The following is a 27,214-nucleotide window of genomic DNA, read 5'->3' as shown; positions in this document are numbered from 1 at the left end:
TCAGTTTATGAAGTTCTGTAGTAATTGTTCAAAATGCGCTTATACGCCAAAGGTCCCTGGATTCCTTATTGCCCTGCTGTGACTTGTTTTACCTTTCGGATTAAAGGCTACAAATTGGTCCCTAAACCATTTGTTCCCTTTCTTCACCTTAATCAACAAGCCGTAAACTGGTTCCATGTGCTTCTTTGATCCTTTGTTGATATGTTGGAAATGGAGATGCATGCTTAAAGGACACCTGATTTGAGAGGGATATGGGGGCTGCCATATTTATTTTTAATCAATTCCAGTTGTCTGGTCATCCTGATCTTTCATGCATCAGTATTGTCTTAATCGCCCACCTGGAACAAGCATGCAGGCGATGCAGTCAAATTTCAAACCTCTGATCTGCATGCTTGCTCAGGATCTATGGCTAAAGTATTATGTTTGGTACACACCATGCAATTTCCTATCAGATTTCTGACAGATCCGATCACATTTTTGATAGTTTTTCTAATTACTTTTATGCAAATCGATCAGAAAAATGATCGGACCTGTCGGAAATGATCTATTCGACCCATCTGTCTGACGGAAAATTGCATGGTGTGTGCCAGGCTTTAGAGACAGAAAAATAAGCTGGTTGTTTGAAGGCAAATCGTATGCATACTTGGCTAATTATAGTTTGTTTATGGATCCTCCACCCAGAGCTGTGGAGTCGGAGGCTGGATTCACAGTGGTCCGTTGTGTTAGTGTGTGAGCTGCAATGGAGACTGGGCATAGACTTTATAATAAAACCTGTTTTCAGCGAGTCTAAAATAACCTGATCAGTTACAACGCAGTACTGTGAACAGGCCCATAGAATTGTGTGGGTAGTGAGCTAACATACAGAATGCTGCAACGTAGGTGACCTCCGAACTGCGCATTAGCAAATTTTTGCATACTTAGTAGTACTATTAAATTTAATATGTAGTTAAAGTTTAACTGTCAGGTATAAAATTAAAAAAAAAGATTTTTATCTGGTAAACGAGTTAAGGATGCTAACCAGGCAATCCAAACGTTTTTTTTAAAAATCATTCCCCAGTTTCTCTGGCTCTTATTTGGTTCATCTACCACATAAAGGAAGTTGCAGGGCATGCTTTTAACTTTACTTTCCCCTCAGACATCTCTAATGTAGCCTGATTGCTGAAGCCTCTTTCCCACCCGATTCCCCTCCCACACCTGTCCCTCTCTGGCCAATATTTCTCATGCTGAGACGATGCATTTTATTTTTTTATTTTTATTCTTCCATCCCAAACGCAGGTCCTGCAGCATTTCTGCTGATTTCTGAGGTGATTCAATGTTAAGTATAGGAAAGTGGAAAATCGCTAGATCAGAGCGGCTTCTTCCAAGTGTTGACAAAACCAGTACACTAGCAGCTGTACTGTACATACAAAAAAAGCTTCAAAAATCACTAGGAATAAATAAAAAAAGGCTAGGCATATGCCTAGAATCGCCTTAAAAAATCCCTTCAAAAAGCGCTGAGTGTTTGCGATTATGCTAGCTCTTTTAGGTGTGCACTGATCCTAAGGCTGGATCCACACTAGAAGCACTTTTCTGAGAACTTTGTGATTAGCGCTTTTTAAAAAAATTTCCCATTCACTTTCATTAAATCTGTGGTAAAAATCGGTGCAATTTTGCGATCATTTACATGAAAAATCGCCGCAATTTTAATGAAAATGGTCCATTTTTAAAGCGCAAATCGATCAGTGCTCAGAAAAGCGCTTAGTGTGGATCCGGCCTAAGGCCCCGTTCACATTACAAACGCGGATGGCCATGCGTGCGGACCGCGTACGAATGCACGCCATCCGCGTTTGTGTGCGTTGCGTGGCTGATCCCATCACTGAAAAGTGAATGGGACAGCCATGCGTTTTTACAAAAAATGCATGCAGCATGCGTTCCCGGACCGTACAGGTCCGGAACGCATGCAGTGTGAACATCAGACATTGCACTCTATGCAATGTCTGATGTCGTGCGTGTCGGCCACCTGCACGCGTTTCCAAAACGCAGCTGGAAACGCGTGCAGTGTGAACAGGCCCTAAGGGAGGAAATGTCAGGATTGGCTTTAAGATGGTCAAAATGGAAAATCCTAAGGATTTTTTTTCTTCTACAGAGAAATCACTAAAATCAAAATATGGAAAGTGCAATACATATGTTATACAAGTAGAGTAAGTATTTATCTACTTGTATAGTATAAAAAAAGTGGGGGTTTTTGTGGGGGTTTTCAACATGCTTGTAAACAGTTTATACAATACTGCAACATGTAATCTCAAAAAAGGTCATCTATTTTGTACATGGGGACAACTTTGTATGAAAATTGTAAATCCTGTAGTCTAGGGCACTGCCTTTAGTGTTCTTATACAGAATTCTTGCCTAGGAAAACAATTTTTTTTCTTCTAGAGGTAAAACTAAATAGTAGTATTACAGTAAAAAATATTTCTATAATTTAATGCTTTAAAATCCCTAGGCTTCTGATTAACTTTTTTTTTCTTTCTTCTTCTTCCCTCAGATAACCACACTGACATGATGGAAGTTGATGGAGATGTAGAAATCCCATCGAGCAAAGCAGTGGTATTACGGGGCCATGAATCAGAAGTGTTTATATGTGCCTGGAACCCAGTTAGTGACCTGTTGGCATCAGGGTATGATTTTGTATGTTTATGAAATACACAACACTTTGTGCTGTACAGATTATGTAGAAACCTTCATAACTGTCCCAATTAGGGCGGGCCTAAAACCTATAATTCACTCTTTTGTGTGTTTTTTAGAGAGCTTCTTTAATTCCCCCTTTTTTCAAGTGTAAATCAAGGCTGTCAGCTCTGTGAACTGTGCCTAGGTGTTCCATTCTCTGGCCTAATATGTAAACACAGTAGGTTAACCCTTTCTGTGCTACCAGGAAGCAAACACTGCAGGAGTTTCTGTAGGATTTTTGTAAGGAATAAATGTTTTTCTTTAAAGGTGATTATGCTGTTGCTTATCTTCTAGAGCAGAGAGGACGTTCTGCTACAAATTTAAATTCCAAACCTTACATGGCCATCTTTCATTTCAGTCAAGTGTTTACTTACGGTATTTATAATCGCAACTAAAGGTGGCCATATGGTGTAATGGTTAAGGGCTCTGCCTCTGACACAGGAGACCAGGGTTCGAATCTCGGCTCTGCCTGTTCAGTAAGCCAGCACTAATTCAGTAGGAGACCTTTGGCAAGTCTCCCTTACACTGCTACTGCCAATAGAGCGCGCCCTAGTGGCTGCTGCTCTGCTCTGGCGCTTTGAGTCCGCAAGGAGAAAAGCATATATTAATGTTATTTGTCTTGTCTTGATATACAAATTTTTCCTTTTATTTTTTTATTTATTTTTTACATTTCTTTTCAATTCAAGATTTACAACACATTTTTCCAAATTGTACCATTTGAAAAATCTAATGACCCACACAGGTTTTCAATTTTTTTTTCCCAATTATGAAAAAAAATCTTATACAACGTTCTACTTCCCAACGTTAAAATGTCAATCTGCCACTGCAAGTGGACCACACAGAGCAGCACCGACTTCCATCACCCAACACATCCTCTACATATAGAAGACTAATTTTATCCAGCTCGCTCCCCCTGTTCTCATTTCAGCACGGGGGTTATTTAAGTTTACCTATCTGTCTAATCTACGACACGTCATACTAGCTGGCAAAAAATTGATCAGATTTCCACCACTCACAATCGAGAACAATTAAAAAAAAGAATCCGATCTGAATATGCACTCAATAGGAAAAAAAATGTTTTCTGTAAAAACTATAATTTTCATTAAATTGCTGTAAAATCGGATCATTTTATTGTACTGCGTGGGAAAAACGAGTATGAATAAATGTGCTGCATATTGAAAAGTGGGGGATAATTGTGGTGCATAGAACATTATGTTGCAGGAGTAATACATGAAGGGATAATAGAGGGGAGAAATATGGACTGCAGAGACTGTAAGGAGTTTATATTACAAGACATTCACTGTTTTAACAGTGAAAAGTTTCTTAAAACACACCATGTGTCCCTCAAAGGGGGGACTCACAATCTCCTATCCCTGCACCAGTCTAGGGCCAGTTTGGGGGACTAGTAAGCCTACAAGAATGTATTTTGGTTTGTGGGAGGAAACCAGGGTCTCCAGAGGATCCCCACATTAACACTGGGACTCCAGCGCTGCAAGGTGGGTACTAACTAAATGGAAACTGCACCACCCATATTGTACTATATAGTGGCTTTATACAGTACAAACACCAAAATGCTACAAAGGGCAAGTGCACGGATGTGCTGCTTATATCGCTGTGCGTGGTTATTGCTGTTACAGCTTTCTTAATCTTGTTTCATTAGGTCAGGGGATTCAACAGCCAGGATATGGAATCTAAGTGAAAACAGCACTAGTGGTTCAACACAGCTGGTGCTCCGACACTGTATACGAGAGGGTGGCCAAGATGTACCTAGCAACAAGGACGTAACATCCTTAGATTGGAATGTAAGTAAAAGCTCTCAGGAGTGCTTCTTTATCTCCACACTGCCAGGGTCCCCCTGTCCCATATAAGCGTATGGAGTTTGTACCACTCTCCTCTACTGCATGTAAATGTAAGTTGCTCAGCATTGAGTTACTAAACCTCTTAATTAGATGTTCATGTGTAGTGTGAACTTACTAATGCCAGCCAATTGTGGTTTGCTGCCTTTCTATTACCAAATGAAAATCTGACTTGAAAAGGCTGTGGAAGACTGCCTAATGGTCATCACACTAATGCTACGTACACACATGCGACAACGATCGTTCGTTAAGAACGACGAACGAACTTTTAATTGATGAAAGAACGACCTAAGTAAAGGTAGTTTTAAAATGTGTGTAACGATCTGATCGTTAGAACGAACGTTACATCACAGAAAGCAACTATTGCGCCTGCGCATAAAAATGAGAAGTTCCATGGAGAAATAGTGAAATGCGCATGTCAAGCCTAGTACGAACGATCGTTTCCAACGATGTACTACTTTTGCAAACGATCGTCGTTGGTTAAAATCCGCCGAGACAGAACTCTCTTTTGTAGCGATTTGGCTCGTTCGTCGTTTGCTTTAATAGTCGGTGGTTCGTTTTTTGTAACGGTCGTCGTTGGTAAAGATCGGGGAACGATCGTTACAAACGACTATAGTCGCATGTGTGTACGCACCTTAAGGCCCTGGCACACTGGGGAGCATTTTCATTAAAAAAAAAAAAGACCCGAAAATGCTCTCCTGTGTGCCAGACTAGTCGTTAAAATCAGGGCTGTGGAGTCGGTCCAAAAATCCTCCGACTCCTCAGTTTAGGATTCCACCGACTCCGACTCCTCTAATTTGCATATTACAATTTTGTTGATTAAAAGTATGTAACATGAAATTCATCTCTTAACCTCCTGGGGGATACAATTATATCGCCCAGGAGGTGGCGCAGCACTATTTTTAAAATTTTTTTATTTTTTAAATCATGTAGCGAGCCCAGGGCTCGCTACATGATAGCCGCTGTGCAGCGGCATCCCCCCACCCCCTCCGATCGCCTCCGGCATACAAAGCAAACAGGAAATCCCGTTCAGAACGGGATTTCCTGTTTGGCTTCCCCCGTCGCCATGGCGACGATCGGGATGACGTCATCGACGTCAACGACGTCGTGACGTCAGAGGGAGTCTCGATCCACCCCTCAGCGCTGCCTGGCACTGATTGGCCAGGCTGCGCAGGGGGTCTTGGGGGGGGGGGGGGGGGAACGGCACGGCGAGTAGCGGCGAATCAGCGCGGAGCGGCGGCGATCGGTATATACACGCAGCTAGCAAAGTGCTAGCTGCGTGCAACAAAAAAAAAATTATGCAAATCGGCCCACCAGGGCCTGAGAAAACCTCTGTGGCGGCTTACCCCGAGCTCAGCTCGGGATTATCCCCCAGAGGGTTAACTGCCAACGCTTAGGAATTTTACAAGACAACTGAAGTGAGAAGGATATGGAGACTACTATATTTATTCCCTTTAGACTAAAACTAGTCCTTGGTAAGAGTACTTGTAAAAGGTACAGGCCGGAACAAAGAACATCTATCAGGCCCTAGGCAATGTAAGTGTGGGTACATGTAAGAATGATGTGCAGGTACTCTGCAGGGGAATGAGGAGATTGTAAACAGACAACACCTGTGTTCCATGTGCACAGCATTCTCAGTGGATTCTCTGCAGCTCTGTGGGGAGTGCATATGTAGAGTATAGTACTACTGTGTAACAAAGTAAACCTGAGACAGATGAAATTAAAGTTTTATACATACCTGGGGCTTCCTCCAGCCGCCTTCAGGATAATCAGTCCCTCGTTGTCCTCCTCCACCACCTGGATCTTCTGCTATGAGTCCAGGTACTTGAGCCAGTCGGGCGTAGTGCACATGCACACACTCCGCCGCCAGGAGCATACTACACCCGTGCAGCACTATTGCGCAGGTGCAGAATGTTCCTGGCTGTGGGAGCGGCATGCGGCAGGACAGCGCTGACTGGCTGAATTACCAGGACTCATAGCAGAAGATCCGGGTGGTGGAGGACAGCGAGGGACTGATTAGCCTGAAGGGGGCTGGAGGAAGCCCCAGGTATGTATAAAACTTTACTTTTCATCCGTCTCAGGTACCCTTTAATTTGTAGTCACCAAACCAAATTTTAACATATCAAATTATTTGATTTCATCAGCAAAGGGGGTGCATACATTTGCATAAATCAGCATCAATGCAGAATTATTTGCATCTCATTGACCATCTCTATTAGAGACACAGCTACACATCAGGCTTTATTCTTACAGCATAGATGTTATTTAGTATATATAACAGATTCCTGTGTACACATCATATATACAGTCACAATCAGATGTGTATATCTGACCTTAAAAATACGGGGACTGCTTTATTGAAGCAGCACAAGTAACTAATTTTGATTGGTTTATTTCATTTTTGTGGACTAAGCACAGCTATTACTGTATATATACTGTATATATACATTATTTTTAATGACTATTATCTGAGAAATAGAACATTTTATCATATTTTCTATTTTAATTACAGTTACAAATTCATTAGGAGTCGGAGTCGGTGCATTTTTTCCCGACTCCGACTCCAGGCACCCAAAATTGCCCGACTCCACGACTCCGACTCCGACTCCACAGCCCTGGTTAAAATAGACATGCTTGAGAAAATAAGGATAGGTGATACATGTGTGCAGCTGCTACAAATTTGGGGTTTCTAGGTTTCCTCCTGTATTAAATATTTTATTTTAATTTTCAGAGTGAGGGAACACTTCTAGCAACTGGTTCTTATGATGGCTTTGCAAGGATATGGACAAAAGATGGTAAGTGTCTTCTTTAGCTCTAACTGGTTAAAGGACACCTGAAGTGATGCTACATACACACTTGAGATACGGTAAGTCTTTGGAAAATGAAAGATCACAGACCAATTTTACCCCATTCCATGTAGTATGAGAGCCATACTCTACACAGTCTATTCTATGGAGCTGCATTCCCCATCAGATAAAATCTTTGCAAGATGCTGCACACAAAGATGCCCGTACACATTCAAAAGATCTGTTCCTGCAAAAGATCCATTCCTGCAAAATGCATGGAGAGAGTATGGCTCTCATACTACATAGAAGGGGGTAAAATCTGTCTGTGATATTGCCTTTTCCAAAGACTTTTTTTTTTTTTTTTTTTTTTTTATCTCAAGTGTGTATGTAGCATGAGAATACGGAGGCTGACCTATTTATTTCCTTTAAAGAACAAGCGACACCCATGCTAACCTAGCAATAAAAAAAAACACATATGTAAGTAGATAAATACTACTTCTACTTGCATAACAGATGTATTGTGCTATCCACGGAATGATTCCTGTGAATTTTATAAAGGAAAAGCAGAAAATCCTACTCTAGGCAGTGGGCATCTTGCCAAGCTAATGCTGACATCATATCCTCCCTGACTCCCCCCCCCCCCCCCCCCCCCTTCTCTTGCTCATTGTGTATTCATTAGCTGCCCTCCTCCCAGAGTCTTCAGACACTCCCACTGAGGTGTATACTAAAAACTGCACTCTTATTATTATTTACACATCCAATCACTGAGTCACCTCAGCCTTGCTTGTAAACAAGTAAACAGGGGGTGTTTCTGATAAGGAGCTAGGCAGGGAAATGGAAGAGGAATATATTATAGATAAAAAGAACTCCCAGCATTTAACTCTTTGGCACTAGGGCCGGTGCTCCTAAAGTATGTGATAACTACAAACAGCAGAAAAAGTTTTGAATGCAGGATTAGCGTCTTTATCACTTAATACACTCAGACCAGTTGCTGTTGAAATAAGATTTTTTTTTTTGTATGGTGACAATACCACTTTTAACAATGCAAGTTGCCTAGGTGTCCTGCTGATACTCGGCCTCTAATAGCCATAGACTTCTCCCCCCCCCCCTCCCCTCCCTAAACAGGCATGCCAATCAGATGTTTGACTGACTGGATTAGCCACATGCTTATTTGATGTGATTCAGGTACTACTGCAGTCAGAAAAGATCATCATAACCCCTTCAGGACAGCGGTATTTGAAGTCTACGCTCCATTTGTGGTTTATTCCTGCCAGGGCATAGACTTCAATTACCATGCTCTGACCACCGATCTCTCCCTCACCGCTGGCCCCTTGCTCTGCCATCGCTATGACAGCAGAGCTCTGTGAGCTGGTCAGGAGCAGATTTTCATTGGCTCCTGACTCTGTGGCCAGTGAACCAATCCCAGGGTCAGGAGCCAATGAAATCGGCTCCTGTCCAGCTCAGAGCTCTGCTGTTGGTGACGGCAGTGTGAGGAGGGGCCTGCGGCGATGCGAGAGCAGTGGGTCCGTGTGGATTATGATTCTTACTGAAGTTAGGACTGTGATGTGGTTTCTGCCTCCAGCACTTGAAGGAACACTGCTCCATCAGTGATTTATTGCCTTAACCCACAGAGTTGGGCTTGGTTTACAATAAATCAGATGCTGTTGGCTAGAACGGAACAGCCAACTGATGAGGAATTTTCCACGTTTCGCTATGGGTCAGTTTACATCTGCATTATAACATAGATGTAAACTGACCCATAGGTATACATGGAAAATACCTTCTCATCCGTTCATTGTTATAGCTGACCGCAATTGGTTCAGTGTAAGCCCAGTCTTGGCAAGGGGAAACTTTTGGGTCATTTTGAAATCCTGCTCTGTCCAGGCTTTAAATTAAGCTACCTTAGAGCTTCACTTTTGTGGAAAGTATCAGCACCACTAAAGGTGTGCAGGTGGGCATTGCATTAGGGCCCGTTTTCACTGTGCACGTCATGTCTTGCAAGGCCAGCACAGATGTGATGTGAGATGCATCTGAATCCCTCTAGCTGTGGACTGCAGCTCATCAATTTCAATATGCTGCATTTCCCCTTCTGAATTTACATTCAGGGAAAAGCTGTAAGCTCATTATTATTATTATTATTATTGATTATTATTTATTAGATTTATAGCGCCAACATATTACGCAGCACTGTACAATAAATAGGATTACAGACAATAACAGGGGTGACAGAACAATACAGGTAACAGACCATAGATGCAACAATACAGGTAATGGCAATAAGATACACAACACAATGCAGATAGTAGTACATACCAGATCATAAACTGGAGTGGTAGTGGTAAAAATTACCAGTTCCAAATTCTGGGTAAAGTGCACAGAATCAAGATACACAAGGGGAGAGGGCCCTGCCAAAGGCTTACAATCTACATAAGTGGAGGCAGGCCCTTACACCTGGTACATACAAGCCAGTTTCAGTAAAGCAGGTTTTTTCCAATTGATTTCCTGGTGATGGTGCAGAATTGCCATAACACCATGCACACATACCATGGCTTTCCTGATGCCTTTTGCAGAAGTTTTTGTGCAGAAGCTTTTTAAAACATTGTCAATTTTTTTTTTTTTTTTTTTTTTAAATATGTAATCCTCATGTTGCTCTCCCGTTTGTTCTAATGTATATTTAGAAGATTTAGTAACAGCACAAGTACATACATTTATATACAGTGCTAACCCATTTTTGTTCTACAGGAAACCTTGCAAGCACTTTGGGACAACATAAAGGGCCCATATTTGCCTTGAAATGGAACAAGAAAGGAAATTTTATCTTAAGTGCGGGTGTAGACAAGGTAATTCAGTCTTCTACCACTGTATTTCCTCTTCTTTGTATTATCCAGACTGATCAGAACTTTTGAAACAATCCGCTCAGTACCAAATACAAAGGTCTTTCATTGCTTGTTTTTGCAACGGAGTGGCAGGCAGGATTCTTCTGTAAAGCCTACCATGCACAGTAGGGGAAAGACAGTTCAGACCACTAAGTATTCTCTGTTGCATGCAGGTTATAATTCACCTTCAGAGGAGGGACAGTCAATGAGATGCAGTAATTGAGTTTATGCAAATTTCAGCCAGCTTGAAAATGAAGCAATGGTTTCTGCATGAGTACCGTATTTCGCGCCGTATAAGACGCTCCGGAATATGACGCACCTAGGTTTAGGGGGCAAAAAACAAGGAAAAAAAATAAATATACTAAACCTGGTGCGTCCATGTTCCAGGAGCGTCTTGTTGATGTTCTCCCCCAATTGGTGTCGTCCTGTGTCCCCTTCTGTCCCAAGTGTGTGTACTACTGTCCCCAGCATGTCAGTGTGTCCTGCTGTCCCCAGTATGTTCCCTGCTGCCCACAGTATGTCCCTAATGTGTGTCCTGCTGTCCCCAGTATGTCCCCTGCTGCCCCCAGTAAGTCCCTAATGTGTGTTCTGCTGTCCCCAGTATGTCTCCAGTGTGTCTCTGGTACATACCCTGCTGTCCCCAGTATGTCCCTAGTGTGTCTTGCTGTCCCCAGAATGTTCACTGCTGTCCCTATAGTGTATGTCCTGCTGTCCCCAGGTGTTCCCTGTATGTTCCCAGTATGTGTCCTGCTGTTTATTTCCTCAAACACCCGCGTTGCCGCTTGTGACTATGTTCCCCCTGAGTGGTACACAACTTCCGCGTATATGTCAGCAAACACCCGCCGCTTGTGTACATGTCCCCCCGTGCACTTACTTGTGTCGCCGCTGTCCCCCTGTGTAAATAGCTGCACCCCGCTCATCTTACCTAAGTCAGTGCCTTCTGCAGGGATCGGAGACCTGTCTTCACACACGCGGCTCCCCCTAGTGAAGGCTTCTGCTGATGACGCAGCAGAAGCAATTACTAGAGTGGAAGTGCGGAAGTGAAGACAGGTCTCCGATCCCCGCAGAAGGCACTGACTTAGGTAAGATGAGTGCGGTCCAGCTATTTACACCGGGGGAAAGCAGCGACACAAGTGAGGGCACAAGCGGGTCTCCGATCCCTGCAGGAGGCACCGACTTAGGTAAGATGAGCGGGGTCCAGCTATTTACACAGGGGGACAGTGGCGACACATGTGAGGGCACAAGCGGGCAGTTGCGGACCACAGAGGAGGGACATGTACACAAGCGGCGGGTGTTTGCGGACATATACGCGGCAGTTGTGGACCACATAGGGAACATAGTCACAAGCGGCGGTGGGTGTTTGCGGACCACACGGGGAGCAATGGGCACACACGGGGCAGTGCAGGGAATCCCCGACGTGGCGGCGGGTCGCGGTTTCTATCGGCGGGCGTTTCGGAAGTCGGGGATTCCATGCCTTTGCCATATAAGACGCAGGGACTTTTTCTCCCCATTTTTTGGGGAGAAAAAGTGCGTCTTATACGGCGGAAAATACGGTAATTAGAAGGGATCGTTTGAGATGCAAATTAAGTTTATGCAGCCTAAAAATGGACCAGTGAAAAGAATCAGAGGTAGGTTTTGGTTGGTCCATTTTCACCCTGCACGCACTTGCACAATTCTCCACACGCCTCACTGTAGCCAAACTCTCATAGCGGTAGGGGTGGCACATGGAATGCTTAGGAGTTTGATTATAGTGTAGATGAACACAACCAGCAGGAAAGGGGGTTTAGGGAATATTGCACAAAGCATTACCACATGGGTAAAGTATAAAACTGATTTTTACCAAACCTTTTGTCAAATGGCCATTCATTAAAGGTGGCCACTAATGATCCAATCTTTTTTCATCCAATTTTACCAGATCTACATAGTAGAAGGGTAAACTGAGTGAATATATTGAATGGGTAATTTAGGCAGTCCCTTATTACGTATAAATAAGATTGGATTATTAGTGGCCACCTTTATGGTGGCCATACATTGTACAATAAAAACGTTCGATTATCCCGTTTATTCGCTCTAAATGATCGAATGAAAGTTGAGAAAACATTTTCTGATCAAAAAATTTGAACGATTATCCAGTTTTTTTTTTTTTTTTCGAGAAAAATCAGATCGGACATGCTGGAAGAATCTTTATATTCGATCTAACGGAATAATCGAATTAAATTATCTAATTGAAAAATTGTACCATGTATGGCCAACTTTAGGCTGTTACCGCATGGAAAACCTAGAATTACTGACTAGTGAGGTAAATGCCCCATAAGTGTCAATTTACAAAGCATAATACATGTGATCAAACAAGTGTGGATTATCAAGATATTGATAGTTTTGAGCTGATGTTATGCAACTTTGGACTTGCATTTTACTTGTCAGTATATTAGCAAATGCTATCTATATCACATCTGGCTTCTATTTTCACTAAAATAGTCCATGTAATGCCACACGATTCCTTAAAATATTGAATGAAATGCCACACGACGGAAAACTGAATAGTCATGAAGTTGTTAATTTACCAAATTACTGCATGTGTTCAAAATCTTAGTGCATACTTAAAATATTAGGGTCACACTTGGCAGAATCGCATGAGTTTTTTCCCCATACAACATAGTTTAAAACTCATGTGTTTCTACCAAGTGTGACCCTGGCCTTAAGGTGCATACACACATCAGACTATAGTCTTTGGAAACTGAAAGATCACAGACCAATCTTACCACCCTTCCTGTAGTATAAGAGCCATACTCTACACAGTCTTTTCTATGGAGCTGAACTGCACATCAGAAAAAAATCTTTGCAAGATGCTGCACACACAGATGCTGTACAGACACAAAAGATCAGCATCTGCAAAAGATCTGTTCCTGCCAAGAATCCATTCCTGCAAATTGCAATGATAGTCTATGAGATCTGCAGATCATCATACATACATGATTTAACAGACATTCATCTGCAGATCAGATCCACCAGGATGGATTTTCAGATCTGCAGATGATTGTCGGACCTGCAGATGAATGTCAGTTAAATCATGTGTGTATGATTATCTGCAGATCTCATAGACTATCATTGCAATTTGCAGGAACAGATCTTTTGCAGATACTGATCTTTTGTGTATGTACAGCATCTGTCTGTGCAGCATCTTGCAAAGATTTTTATCTGATGTGGAGTTCAGCTCCATAGAAAAGACTGTGTAGAGTATGGCTCTCATACTACATGAAGGGGTGGTAAGATTGGTCTGTGATCTTTCATTTTCCAAAGACTATAGTCTGATGTGTGTATGAGCCTTAAGGGTGAGGTAATGGGAATGGGGCTATAATATAGCCAAGCCCCAGGGGATAGTGTTGAGCAATAGGGTAGTGGAAATGGAGGTCAGTGTTGTAGTGTTTAGTGGAAGGGACACATGCCCTCTAAAAAAAAAAAAAAAAACCATAGCTTATGGAAAAGTTAATCACAATATCCCTTGAATCTCTAATGCTCTGCCTCTGCAGTTAAGCCATATTAGGATCGTCTATCAAAATTGTCCACCACACCCAACAAACTATCGAAAAATATAAGCAAATCAATCTAGTGTAAACAATCAAATGGCTTTCGTTGAATCCTGTATGGCCACATTAACCTCCCTGGCGGTATGATTTCCTTTTTTTTGTCTTTCCTGAATGTTTTTAGACCCTAAAACCAGGAAAAAAATCATGCTGTCAGACCGTCAGCAGCAGCCCCAGCTCTCACTCACATCCCTGGGCTTCATCGCTGCAATTTTTCCTCTGTCCTCCGGGTAGCACTATAACTCTGAAGTGAGATCACTGACTGCGATCTCACCAGAGTGATTCAGAGCCTCCGTGGAGAGGAAGTAGAATGGCTGCCTGTGTCTAGATCCCCCAGGAGGCAATTTAAAACACCCACTGCGCTCCATTGCTCTGCATTGAGCTCCCGGCAGCTGGCCCGAGCATAGCTGGGTTACCGCCAAGGAAGTTAACTTAGACAGAACTCCCCTATTCATGGGCCTTACAGTGAAAACATTGTAACAATCTTGTATATATATTTTTTTTCCTTTTGCAGACAACCATAATCTGGGATGCACACACAGGGGAAGCAAAGCAGCAGTTCCCCTTCCACTCGGGTAAGCCAGGAAAATATCAACTTTTTTTAAGTTTCATTTTATTTTGAGCTACATTTGCTGGTTTGACAAGTTTTGTATCTAGAACTGATTGGTTTATGTTAGTAAAGTTTGTAAAAAGAGCATTGCTCTGTCCAATGAGCGTTGCAGATTGAAAACCATGTCTTTACAATGCAAATGTCATATGCAGCTTTGACTGGCTAGCAGCCTGTGAATTCTTAGAACTCCTCCCCCTATCCCATCAACCACATGAGGTAGGCAGTGTGTACATCCTGCTTTCGTGGAAGCAGACATTAGCAACCTGTGTTTTTATAAATGACTAGTGACCTTAGCCTGTTTAAAAAAAAAAAACGGGCTATGTCTGTCTCCGTGCACACCTGGCCACCCGTTCACACGCTCCCTGGCCCCGTCCCTGTCCTGCCTGTGTGAGGCTCAGTCCGTGCTGCGCACACGCGCAGTAGCAAAAAGTATGGACCCAACTACAGACAACTGTCCCTGCTGTACGCAGGTACAGTTGCCTATTATATAGGATTCCTGAGCTGACACAGCTGAGGGATGATCAAATTACAGTGGTGATCCTGTGCAAGAGTTCAGGTCCACTAAAAATATAAACTAATTTACTTTTTTCCTTGATAAACTAGAAAATTGTTTTCAAGTGGAAACCCAGGCCGCTTTTTTTTTTTTTTTTTTCCCCCAAATTCAAAACTTGGATCTACTTACATAACATGTAGTGTACTGTCCAAGTATTTATCTACTTATGTGTTGTTTTTTTTTTGTTTTATTATGCTTTTTTCTCTCCCTGGCATAGTATGGCTAATCCTATTGCTTTAACATGCATAGAAAACCATCAATATCACATTTATAAGCAGCAATTTATTATAAGAGAACATTAACTTCAGCGTACACAAAATTAACTGATAAGCTTCTGTTGTGCCCCATGGGATATAAACCAGCTATCTGGAGCAGTCATATAGGGAGTATTGGTACTAGTCCAAATGTGAAGCAGGAGAGGTATCTGACTGTTGTCTGCAGAGGGTGATGTCACGCCTAAATAAAATGTAAACTAAAATCTAGGCAAGAGAAAAGGCGGAAGAAGGGGGAAAGCAAAAGGAAGAAAGATATGGGATGTATTTCACAGCCTTGTGGCCAAGGCATAATCCATTGAGGGATGTTCTAGCTTAAGCCAGGGATCCCAGATCTTCTCAAATTTTTTGAGTGTCTTTTAGGATGCTAGTTAGTTTTTCGTTAATCATGAAGGAATTAATCCTATATTTTACTTCCCCAAAGTTGACCATAAGCTTTTTCCAGTTTGCGATAGTCATAGCGGCAGCTGAAAAGACCAGAGAGGCCAATTTATTTTGTGATGACATTAGCGAGTCAATTTTCTCATGTAAGAACTCTTGCCAGTGGTCTTTGATAAGTTTGTGGAAAAAGGACAAAAATATCATAAATTGAGCTCCAGAACCTGAGAATGCGGGGCAGGACCACCAAATGTGGAACATATCGCCCTGTACTCTGCAACCTCGGAAACAAAAGGGGTTAGCAGTAGGAGAGATTTTTCTATGCAGGCCCCAGGCAGCTACTTTTTGTTTATCGGCATGCCCATATTGCGTCTCTGGTAGTTTAGTGACCCACCTGTATCCTCCACGTAGCTTTCCTGGTGGTATTTTGGTTCCAAAACCCCCCTCCCTCCCCATTATAGCTTCCCTGGTGGGCTACTGGTTACTCTCCATCTCCTTTGTAGGTTTTCTTGGTGTCCGGTGGTTCTCCCCTCCCCTCTCTTGTATAGGTTTACCTGGTGTCTAGTGCTCTCTCCTGGAATTACTTGAAGAAAACTCTTACTTGATCTAGTGCTGAATGATCCTGTCAGGCCTCCATGCAATCCATCTATGGCCTGGTGCACACCAGAGGAGTTTTTCTGAGCGTTTTGAGTTTTTAAATCTGCTAATGTTATGCTATGTGTCTGTGCACACTGGAGCAATGAGGTTTTGTATAAAAAAAAAACCCATAGCATTACATTGGGAAGAGCTTTTGAAACCTCTAGCGTTTGGGTGCTAGAGGTTTCAAAAGCCCTTCCCAATGTAATGCTATGGGTTTTTTTTTTTGGTTTTTTTTTTTGGTTTTTTTTTTTACAAAACCTCATTGCTCCAGTGTGCACAGACACATAGGATAACATTAGCAGCAGATTTAAAAACTCAAAACGCTCAGAAAAACTCCTCTGGTGTGCACCAGGCCTATTTCCTGGTTCGAGAATTAGGTAGTAGAGAGAAATCTGAGGTGCAGGAGAAGACCCAGTGCAGTGTCTAATCGTGCTATCCTCGAGCTACCTTGCGCGCTGAGTAATATGCATGCTTAGTGGAAACTAAACAAATTGCCCCAAAGATTTCTGCAGCCTCCCCCCCCCTACACTTCCCAAAATGTAAGGTATGGAGGGGAACCCCCAAACTTTATGCCAAAGCCCCCAAACCCAGCTGCTTCCCGAGATGGAGTAAATATATCTTGGAAACCAGCAGGGCTATGGAGCTACAATTTGACTGTTTTGGGGGTCCCATCCATACCCTCAATTTTGTGTAGGAGGCATTGCTGTAGAGATACCACCTGAACCATAAAAGAATAGGAAATCTCACAGCACAGGATTGTACTGCGCATGCGGGGCAGCGTAAGTTTTTGGACAGCACAATCTGACACGTCACTGGCAGTGTCTCCATAGTATTTTAAGAGCAAAAAATGTAGATTTATTATATCTATCCTTGCAATATGTATTCTACTGAGAATGTGAAAGGGTTTCCGGCATTTTTATTTTTTGCAGGCATTGACTTTAGTATCTGGGCTGACACAACAGGCCTAGTGTATTTCTTCGCCTCCTGCTGGGAGAAGCTCTGATTGTTTCAGAGTAGGGAAAATGTGGCCTGGATCCAGCCAGGCTATGAATGTCATTCAGGCTTTAAGGCTTAAATGTTCGAGACCTTAAAATGTGCTTTTTAGAATGGATGTCCTATTTCTCTAATATAAACTTTGTGTTTTATTTCAGCACCAGCGTTAGATGTGGACTGGCAAAGTAACAATACGTTTGCTTCATGCAGTACAGATATGTGCATTCATGTGTGCAAATTGGGAACAGACAGGCCCATAAAAACATTCCAGGGACACACAGTAAGTGCCATATGATAGGATTGAATTTGTGCGCTCCTTCATTTGGCTGAGCCCGCTCACTTTGCTGCTATGATTACAGATTATACATTTTTACTCCTGTTAAATGGTATTAATGTTTCTGGATTGGCTGCAGCAGCATATGTTGTGACTGAAATTTACAAATGACGTGTGCAAAGAAAACCGGAGCAGCTGGCCAACGCATCCATTTAGAAATCTCGTTTCATTTAACTGCAGCTGAATCCCAATGATGATCTTTGGGCAACTGCCCCACTTTTCTTTGCACATCTGTTTTTAACCTGCACCACTTTTTAATTGTACAAATGTACTGGTAAGCAGTGTTACCATATTTTACTGTGTGCCTAATATTTGCTGCCTGGTTTGTCGTATTGGTCTTATTGTTGCACGGGTTCTTTAAACATAGAATAGTTTGTTTAAAGCAGACCTGAGCTCGAACTTCCTCTCTGCTCTAAAAGATACACAGTAGCATAATAACCTTTTTAACCACTTACCGACCGCCCACTGCACAGGGGCGGTCGGAAAGTGGATCCCGCAAGGACCGCCGCATGCACAGAGGCGGCAGTCCTTGTACGGGCATGGGCGGAGAGATCGCGTCATTCGTGACGCGATCCTCCGCCGGGGACTGGCTCCGCCCCCCCTCGCGCTGTAACCTGCCGGCCGTTCGGAAGCGCCGGCGGGTTACTAGCACCCGGATCGCCGCATACAAAGTGTATAATACACTTTGTAATGTATTCAAAGTGTATTATACAGGCTGCCTCCTGCCCTGGTAGCCACCCTAGTCTGCACCCAAGCACACTGATTCACCCCGCCCCCTGATCGCCCACAGCACCCCTCAGACCCCCCCCCCCTGCCCACCCCCCAAACCAATCTCCCCCCTAATCACCCATCAATCACTCCGTCACTATCTGTCAACGCTATTTTTTTAACGCCCTAAACTGCCCCCTGCTCCCTCCTGATCACCCCCCACCCCTCAGATACTCCCTGACTGGGCTCCTGATCACTCGGCCAAACCCTCAGATCCCACCCAGACCCCCTTCCAGTCACCTCCCCAGTGCATTGATTGCATCTATTTTCCCCTCTAACCACCCCCTGAGACACCCATCAATCACCTCCTGTCACCCCCCTAGCACTCCTATCCATCAGATCAGGCCCAATACAACCTGTCATCTAAAAGGCCACCCTTCTTATGACCGGTTCCACAAAATTCGCCCCCTCATAGACCACCTGTCATCAAAATTTGCAGATGCTTATATCCCTGAACAGTCATTTTGAGACATTTGGTTTCCAGACTACTCAAGGTTTTGGGCCCGTTAAATGCCAGTGCGGTATAGGAACCCCACAAGTGACCCCATTTTAGAAAAGACACCCCAAGGTATTCTGTTAGGTGTATGACGAGTTCATAGAAGTTTTTATTTTTTGTCAAGTTAGCGGAAATTGATTTTAATTTTTGTTTTTTTTCAGTGTCATTTTTCTCTAACTTGTGACAAATAAAATCTTCAGAGTTCTCTGAACTCGCCATACACCTAACAGAATACCTTGGGGTGTCTTTTTTCTAAAATGGGGTCACTTGTGGGGTTCCTATACCGCCCTGGCATTTTAGGGGCCCTAAACCGTGAGTAGTCTAGAAAACAAATGCCTCAAAATGACCTGTGAATAGGACGTTGGGCCCCTTAGCGCACCTAGGCTGCAAAAAGTGTCACAGGTGGTACCGCTGTACTCAGGAAAAGTAGTGTAATGTGTTTTGGGGTGTATTTTTACACATAGCCATGCTGAGTGGGAGAAATCTCTCTGTAAATGGGACAATTGTGTGTAGTAAAAAATAAAAATAAAAATAAAAAAATCAACGATTGTCTACAGAGATATTTCTCCCACCCAGCATGGGTATGTGTAAAAATACACCCCAAAACACATTATACTACTTCTCTTGATTACGGCGGTACCACATGTGTGGCACTTTTTAGCAGCCTAACTGTGCTAAGGGGCCCAAAGTCCAATGAGCACCTTTAGGCTTTACAGGGGTGCTTACAATTAGGCACCCCCCAAAATGCAAGGACAGTAAACACACCCCACAAATTACCCTATTTTGGAAAGTAGACACTTTAACCCATTCAGGTTCCGTCGTTTTCACGAGAGAAATGTTCACCTCCCATTCATTAGCCTATAACTTTATCACTACTTATCACAATGAACTGATCTATATCTTGTTTTTTCCGCCACCAATTAGGCTTTCTTTGGGGGGTACATTTTGCTAAGAGCCACTTTACTGTAAAACGCATTTTAACAGGAAGAATAAGAAAAAAATGGAAAAATTCATTATTTCTCAGTTTCAGCCATTATAGTTTTAAAATACATGCCTCCATAATTAAAACTCACGTATTGTATATGCCCATATGTCCCGGTTATTACACCGTTAAAATTATGTCCCTATCACGATGTATGGCGACAATATTTTATTTGGAAATAAAGGTGCATTTTTTCATTTTGCATCGATCATTATTAACAAGTTTAAAATAAAAAAAATATAGAAATATTTCATCTTTACATTGATATTTAAAAAGTTTATTCCTTAGGTAAATATTTACATTTTTTTTTTTATTGTAATAGTTTTTTTTATTTATAGTAAACATTTTATTTGGGTAGTTTTGGGAGGGTGGGGGGTAAACAATAGATTTATAATGTAAATGTGTGTTGATTTTAATTCATTTTTATTTTCAGGTGTAGTATTACTTTTGGCCACAAGATGGCGGCCATGAGTTTGTTTACATGACGTCACTCTAAGCGTAACACACGCTTAGAGTGGCGCATCAGGAAGTGAATGGCCAGAAAAGGCGCAGCTTCCGAGAGAAGCTGTCGCTTTTTCAGCGGGGGAGAGGAATCAGTGATCGGACTTCATAGTCCGATACATTGATTCCCTGACTACCGAATCCGCGGCCGGGAGTGCGCGTGCCACGCGCGCGATCGGCCGCGGGGGCGCGCGGTAGCGCACATGGTTTCTGGACGTAGTTTCTACGTCCAGAACCAAAATAGGTTAAGGTATTCAGAGGAGCATAGTGAGTTCGTGGCAGATTTTTTTTTTTTTTTTGGGGGGGGGTCAGTGTCTTTTTCCGCTAACTTGTGACAAAAAATAAAATCTTCTATGAACTCACCATGCCTCTCAGTGAATACTTTGGGATGTCTTCCTTACAAAATGGGGTCATTTGGGGGTATTTATACTATCCTGGAATTCTAGCCCTCATGAAACATGACAGGGGGTCAGAAAAGTCATAGATGCTTGAAAATGGGAAAAAACACTTTTTTGCACCATAGTTTATAAACGCTATAACTTTTACCCAAACCAATCAATATAGGCTGAATGGGTTTTTTTTTTTTTTTTTTTTTTAATAAAAACATGTTTGTCCACATTTTTCGTGCTGCATGTATACAGAAATTTTACTTTATTTGAGAAATGTCAGCACAGAAAGTTAAACACTTTTTTGACAAAATTCATGTCTTTTTTTTGATGAATATAATAAAAAGTAAAACTCGGCAGCAGCAATCAAATAGCACCAAAAGAAAAAGCTTTATTAGTGACAAGAAAAGGAGCCAAAATTCATTTAGGTGGTAGGTTGTATGAGCGAGCAATAAACCGTGAAAGCTGCAGTGGTCTGAATGGGGAAAAAAGGGTCTGGTCCTTAAGGGGGGTAAAGCCCACGGTCCTCAAGTGGTTAACCTTCCTGGCGGTAAGCCCGAACTGAGTTCGGGCTATGCCGCCGGAAGGCACCGCTCAGGCCCCGCTGGGCCGATTTGCATAAAATTTTTTTTTGCTGCACGCAGCTAGCACTTTGCTAGCTGCGTGCAGTGCCCGATCGCCGCCGCTACCCGCCGATCCGCCGCAATTCCTCTCGCCGCGGCCGCCCCCCCCCCCCCAGACCCCGTGCGCTGCCTGGCCAATCAGTGCCAGGCAGCGCTATGGGGCAGATCGGAGTCCCCTCTGACGTCACGACGTCGATGACGTCGGTGACGTCATCCCGCCCGTCGCCATGGCGACGGGGGAAGCCCTCCAGGAGATCCCGTTCTTTGAACGGGATCTCCGGATCTCCGATCGCGCCGGCGATCGGAGGGCTTGGGGGATGCCGCTGAGCAGCGGCTATCATGTAGCGAGACTTTGTCTCGCTACATGAAGAAAAAAAAAAAAAAATTTAAAAAAAAAGATTTGCTGCCCCCTGGCGATTTTTTTTGCAAACCGCCAGGAGGGTTAAATAAAACCATTTTTGTTACAGCGGATATAAATCTGCAGTGTCTACTTCTGCTTTCATGGAAGCAAACATAGGGTTAACATCCGATGTTAACAAATTAGCTGCTTTGCCATGGCTGACACAGCTGAGATCAAATTACAGTGGTGATTAGTCACAGATGAGATGGAATTAGACAGGCTAAACTCTTTAAATACATACAGGGTGCATTTCTGTTTTCAGTCTGTTCTGTGCAAGAGTTCAGGTCCACTTTAATCAGTTTCAGATGTCTTCCAACTGTTTATGGCTGATGGACTGTGGCTGAGTTGTAAACTCTGCCTTTCCTCGCCTCTCTCACTAAACTACTACAACTCTCACTTAGGCCCAGTGCACACCAAAACCGCTAGCAGATCCGCAATACGCTAGCGGTTTTGGGAGCTGATTTCAGAGCGATTCTAGGTATGTTTAGAGAGGTTTTTCTAAACATACCTAGAGGTTTTGGGTTTGTTTTTTGTGTAGCAGATTACACATATTGTTACAGTAAAAGCTGTTACTGAACAGCTTCTGTAACAAAAATGCCTGGCAAACCGCTCTGAAGTAGCGTTTTTCAGAGCGGTTTGCGTTTTTTCCTATATTTTGAGGACGAAACTCTTCCGAAATCCGCAAACGCGCAGCAGGAGGCGCGTTTGCGGCTTGGCAAAAACCTCAAACCGCCGGTGTGCACCATCCCATTGCAATACATTAGCCAAGCGGTTTCCAGGCGGATGCGGCCAGCGGATCGCTCCAAAAACCGCTTCTAGGCACTAGGCCTTAAAGTGTACACTAAAAGTGGTCAGGGAGAGTATAGTGAATCCTGGCTTGCATGCAGATTTAATGTCAATTATGCAGCTTAAAACTCTGCAAGCATGGGCAATGAGCTTTCTTTCCAATCGCAAATGTGGGTCCTGCACCATTTTCTGAGCATTTGTGCTTCATTGCAAGGTATGGGAAAATTATAATTGCTTTAACCACTTGATGACCCAGCCTTTAGCCCCCCCCCCCCCCCCCCCCCCCTTAAGGACCAGCGCTGGGATTTGCTGATCTGTGCTGGGTGGGCTCTACAGCCCCCAGCACAGATCAAACACCAGGCAGAGCAACCAGATCGCCTCCCTTTTTTCCCCACTAGGGGATGATGTGCTGGGGGGTCTGATCGCGCCTGCCTGCGTGTGGCTGGCGGGGGGGGGCACCTCAAAGCCCCCTCCACCGCAGGATTCCCCCCTCCCTCCCTTCCCCGGAGATCCGAGGCTGCACAGGAACGGATCTGTCCTGTGCAGCCTCTACAGGCTCCTGCCTGTCATGTAACAGCGATCCCCGGCAGCTGATTGGCCGGGGATCGCTGATCCAGTACAACGCTGCTACTGTTAGCAGCGTTGTACAAATGTAAACAAAGCGGATTATTTCCGCTTGTGTTTACATTTAGCCCTGCGAGCCGCGATCGGCGGCTCGCAGGCTATTAACGGAGCCCCCCGCCGTGAATTGACAGGAAGCAGCCGCTCGCGCGAGCGGCTGTTTCCTGATTAATTAGCCTGCAGCCGGCGACCTAGATCTGCGTCGCTGGTCCTGCAGCTGCCACTTTGCCGACGCGCGGTATGAGTGCGCGGTCGGCAAGTGATTAAAAGCACCTGCAATAGCGATTTTATTTATTTTTTTGTTTTGTTTTTTTTGTGTGTGGCTTTTCAAGCAAATTTTCTTTAACCTCCTTAGTGGTTAAAGTCAGGCTCTGGATATATATATATATATATATATATATATATATATATATATATATATATATATATATATATATATATATATATATATATAATATATATATATATATATATATATATATATATATATATATATATATTTTTTTTTTTTTTCCCATCACTGCACGCGCAACAGCCCACCCACCCACCTCGCTCCCTGGTCCCATCCAGCTGTTCGTTACTGCGAACAGAATAACAGGGACAGCTGCTGGACGCAGCGACAGTAGGAGATTATATATGTATGTCTGTGCACAGTCCTCTCAGACACCCTGATCTACACAGCCCCATGTTTATTATAGTACCCACTTGATACAGATACAGAAACCAACTCAAGATCCACCTCATACTTGTAAATACAGGGAGATGGACCTATCACAACAGAAGATCAGGGTGTGCACATGGCAAGAAATTATCTTGTACATAATTCTGCTACAGCTTTTCATCTATGTAAATGCCAGACACTGCTGGTACCTGTCAGGGCATCCCATTATGTTGCTACTTCCAGTTTACTGTGAGCATGCACATGGCACAGGTGATCTACATTTCCTCCTTTTATTGCCAACAATCAAGCACATTTGAAGCTCTCGGGGGTCACGTAAAATGTCAAGGACTGCTGAATCAGGGCCTGTGGGTCTTTGACATCTGTGCCGTTAAAGTGGACCTGAACTCAAAACTCCTTTCTGCTCTGAAAGATACACAACAGCATAATCCCCTTTAAAGAGAGTCTGAAGCAGAATAAATCTCGCTTCAGACCTCCTAGTCAGCAGGGGCATGTGTACCCCTGCTAAAACGCCGCTATCCCTCGGCTAACGGGGGTCCCTTACCCCCGAAATCCCGTCCGAACAGCGCATCCCCCTCTCCGGATTGAAGCAGGGCTAAACGCCGCAGCCCTGCCTCTTGCGCGTCTGTCAGCGCGTATCTCCGCCTCTCCCCGCCCCTCTGTCTTCCTTTGCTGAGAGGGGCGGGGGAGAGACGGCGATGCGCCGCTGATAGACAGCGCTGAGAGGCAGGGCTGCAGACGTTAGCCCTGCCTCAACAGCAGCAAAATGTACGACCAAGTTGGTCGTTGATTTTGCAAGGGGGGGTTGGGGGAGGGGGGGTCAGGGACCCTTGTTTAGCTGTGGAATAGCGGCGTTTTCGCAGGGGCACACATGCCCTGCTGACTATGAGACAAGAAGCGAGATTTATTCTTGCTTCAGTGTCTCTTTAACCACTTGAGGACCGCTGACAGCCGAGTGGGGGGGCGTGGTTATACGGAGATCGCGTCACTGGTGACGCGATCTGCCGCCGTTGATAGGCTCCGCCCACCCGCCGCTCTAACTCGCCGGCCGTTTGGTAGCGCCGGCGAGTTATAACTCGTAGATCGCGGCATGTAGCCTTTAGGTTCACTTTAAAGAGGATCTGTATTGTTAAAATCGCACAAAAGTAAACATACCAGTGCGTTAGGGGACATCTCCTATTCCCCTCTGTCACAATTTCGCTGCTCCCCGCCGCATTAAAATTGGTTAAAAACCGTTTTAAAAAGTTTGTTTATAAACAAACAAAATGGCCACCAAAACAGGAAGTAGGTTGATGTACAGTATGTCCACACATAGAAAATACATCCATACACAAGCAGGCTGTATACAGCCTTACAAAGGAGAAAACGGGATATCTAAACCATGTATAAGGTGCCCGTCTCACCCATAGACAATCTTAGAAGCAAAAAATGGATTTGGGGGCACTGGAGCAATGTAATTCAAGTGGCTTTATTAAAGACTCAGTAGCAAAAAGGAGAGAACATACATATATAACATACACCATAAAAACCCCCCCTATATAAAACCTCCTCCACCCCTTCGAAGTCATCCTGCAAATCTTGCTCTGAGTCAAGAATAGGGACATATGCCATATTGAAAATTCAAAAAAGTGGGATATCACCGTAGAGAATGTTACAATTTTACAAAGGAGAAAACGGGATATCTAAAACCATGTATAAGGTGCCCGTCTCACCCATAGACAATCTTAGAAGCAAAAAATGGATTTGGGGAGCACTGGAGCAATGTAATTCAGGTGGCTTTATTAAAGAGAGGTTTTTATATGGGGGGTTTTTATGGTGTATGTTATATATGTATGTTCTCTCCTTTTGCTACTGAGTCTTTAATAAAGCCACTTGAATTACATTGCTCCAGTGCTCCCCAAATCCATTTTTTGCTGTATACAGCCTTCCTTTTTAATCTCAAGAGATCATTTGTGTGTTTCTTTCCCCCTGCAGCTATCTTCCACTGAAGTTTCAGGCTGCTCTTTTCTTCCTGCAGAGTGCAGACAGCTGTGCCTGTATGTAATTCCTCAGTATGTGAAAGCCCAGCCAGCTCAGAGGAGAATGTATCCAGCTTGTAAAAGATAATAGAGCAGAGAGAACCTGTCATAATCTAAATATCACACAGGCAGTGTGCAGAGAGGGGCCTGAAGGGAAGGGGGGAGATGCATCACAGAACCACAACACTGAAGAACTTGGCAGCCTTCCAGACACGGCTGACAAGTCTGACAAGAGAGAGATAAGTTGATTTATTACAGAGATGGTGATAGTGGAACATGCTGCAGTAAGCCAAAACACATTAGAATAGATTTTGGAACTTGTAGGATGGAAGAAAACCGGATGAAATTTTTGTTACGGAGTCTCTTTAAAGTCAACTTGAATGGAAAATGATTTGACTTTTTTCATACACCTAGTTTACGGCTTTTGCCTTTTCTACAGTTTTGCCTTTTTAACAAGCTATTTTTTTTTTTTCCTCTTTAGAATGAAGTGAATGCGATAAAATGGGATCCAACTGGTAACCTCCTAGCATCCTGTTCTGATGACATGACCTTAAAGGTACTTACCATTGGTTGTTACGTTGTTCATTTGGAGTAATTCTCAACTGTAAGCAACAGTGAAGAGCATAACCTGAGTGTGTTTGCTGCCCACAGTGTGACATTTAACCTGACCTACTTTACTCTCTTGCTGCATGTTGCAAGGGGAAGTGGGTGGAGAATGCATCCAGATTTAAGGGAATCTGAAGTGAGGGATATGGTGGCTGACAGTCATTTATTTTTAAAGTGTACCAAAGCTCGGCTACAAAATCATACTTGCCTAATCCTGGATCCTAATGAGGCAGCCTCTTGTCCCCCTGTTGTCGCTTGAGGATTCTCCAAAGATTTCTGTCAATGCTTGTCTGTAATCTGATCAGGGTTGCACTCCTCTACAAGCACAAGTGCGCCCATGCCAGTATGCCTATGCAGCAGTATGCTTGTGCCAGAAGAGGGTGGCTCTGATCACCTGTAGGGGCAGTCTAACCTCTACTTAGGTGAGTGTTTCTGAACACAAGCATCGGCTCTGGTTCTCTTTAACCTCCTGAGTGGTATGTGCCGCTCTAGAGGTTTTAACTGCTTCAGGAGTCTCTTCCCCACCCCTCCCCCCACTATAAACTATTAGATTACATGAGATCAGTACAAATTAGCTAATACTAGGCTAGCTAGAATAGGTGACCGCTTCCCCCTCCCCTGATTGCCAGAATCCCCCTTGATCAGTCCGCTTATACACTACCCAGCCAGGATCCAGCAATCGCTGCAGCCTCCCGCACAGCTCCGGTCATCTAAGGGGAGAATTGGGTCTGTGCATGACGTCATGATGCCGATGACGTCATGGT

At 43.6% G+C, this 27,214-nt stretch overlaps 1 protein-coding gene across 1 annotated transcript in view; it reads left to right on the top strand.

Annotated features, from left to right (window-relative positions):
- Positions 1 to 26,439, top strand: part of TBL1XR1 (TBL1X/Y related 1) — a 118,926-nt gene extending 92,487 nt beyond the window's left edge. The window contains exons 7-13 of the mRNA XM_068233318.1: positions 2,522 to 2,654; positions 4,364 to 4,505; positions 7,291 to 7,354; positions 10,088 to 10,185; positions 14,320 to 14,380; positions 17,409 to 17,530; positions 26,326 to 26,439. Of these exons, the coding sequence (XP_068089419.1) occupies positions 2,522 to 2,654; positions 4,364 to 4,505; positions 7,291 to 7,354; positions 10,088 to 10,185; positions 14,320 to 14,380; positions 17,409 to 17,530; positions 26,326 to 26,439 (734 nt within the window). The remainder of the gene's footprint in view (positions 1 to 2,521; positions 2,655 to 4,363; positions 4,506 to 7,290; positions 7,355 to 10,087; positions 10,186 to 14,319; positions 14,381 to 17,408; positions 17,531 to 26,325) is intronic.
- Positions 26,440 to 27,214: the final 775 nt, after the last annotated feature.

Source organism: Hyperolius riggenbachi, chromosome 4 (assembly GCF_040937935.1).
Source record: "Hyperolius riggenbachi isolate aHypRig1 chromosome 4, aHypRig1.pri, whole genome shotgun sequence".
Classification (NCBI taxonomy): Eukaryota; Metazoa; Chordata; class Amphibia; order Anura; family Hyperoliidae; genus Hyperolius; species Hyperolius riggenbachi.
Note: the sequence above shows the minus strand (reverse complement) of the source record. Positions and strands in the feature narration are given on the sequence as shown.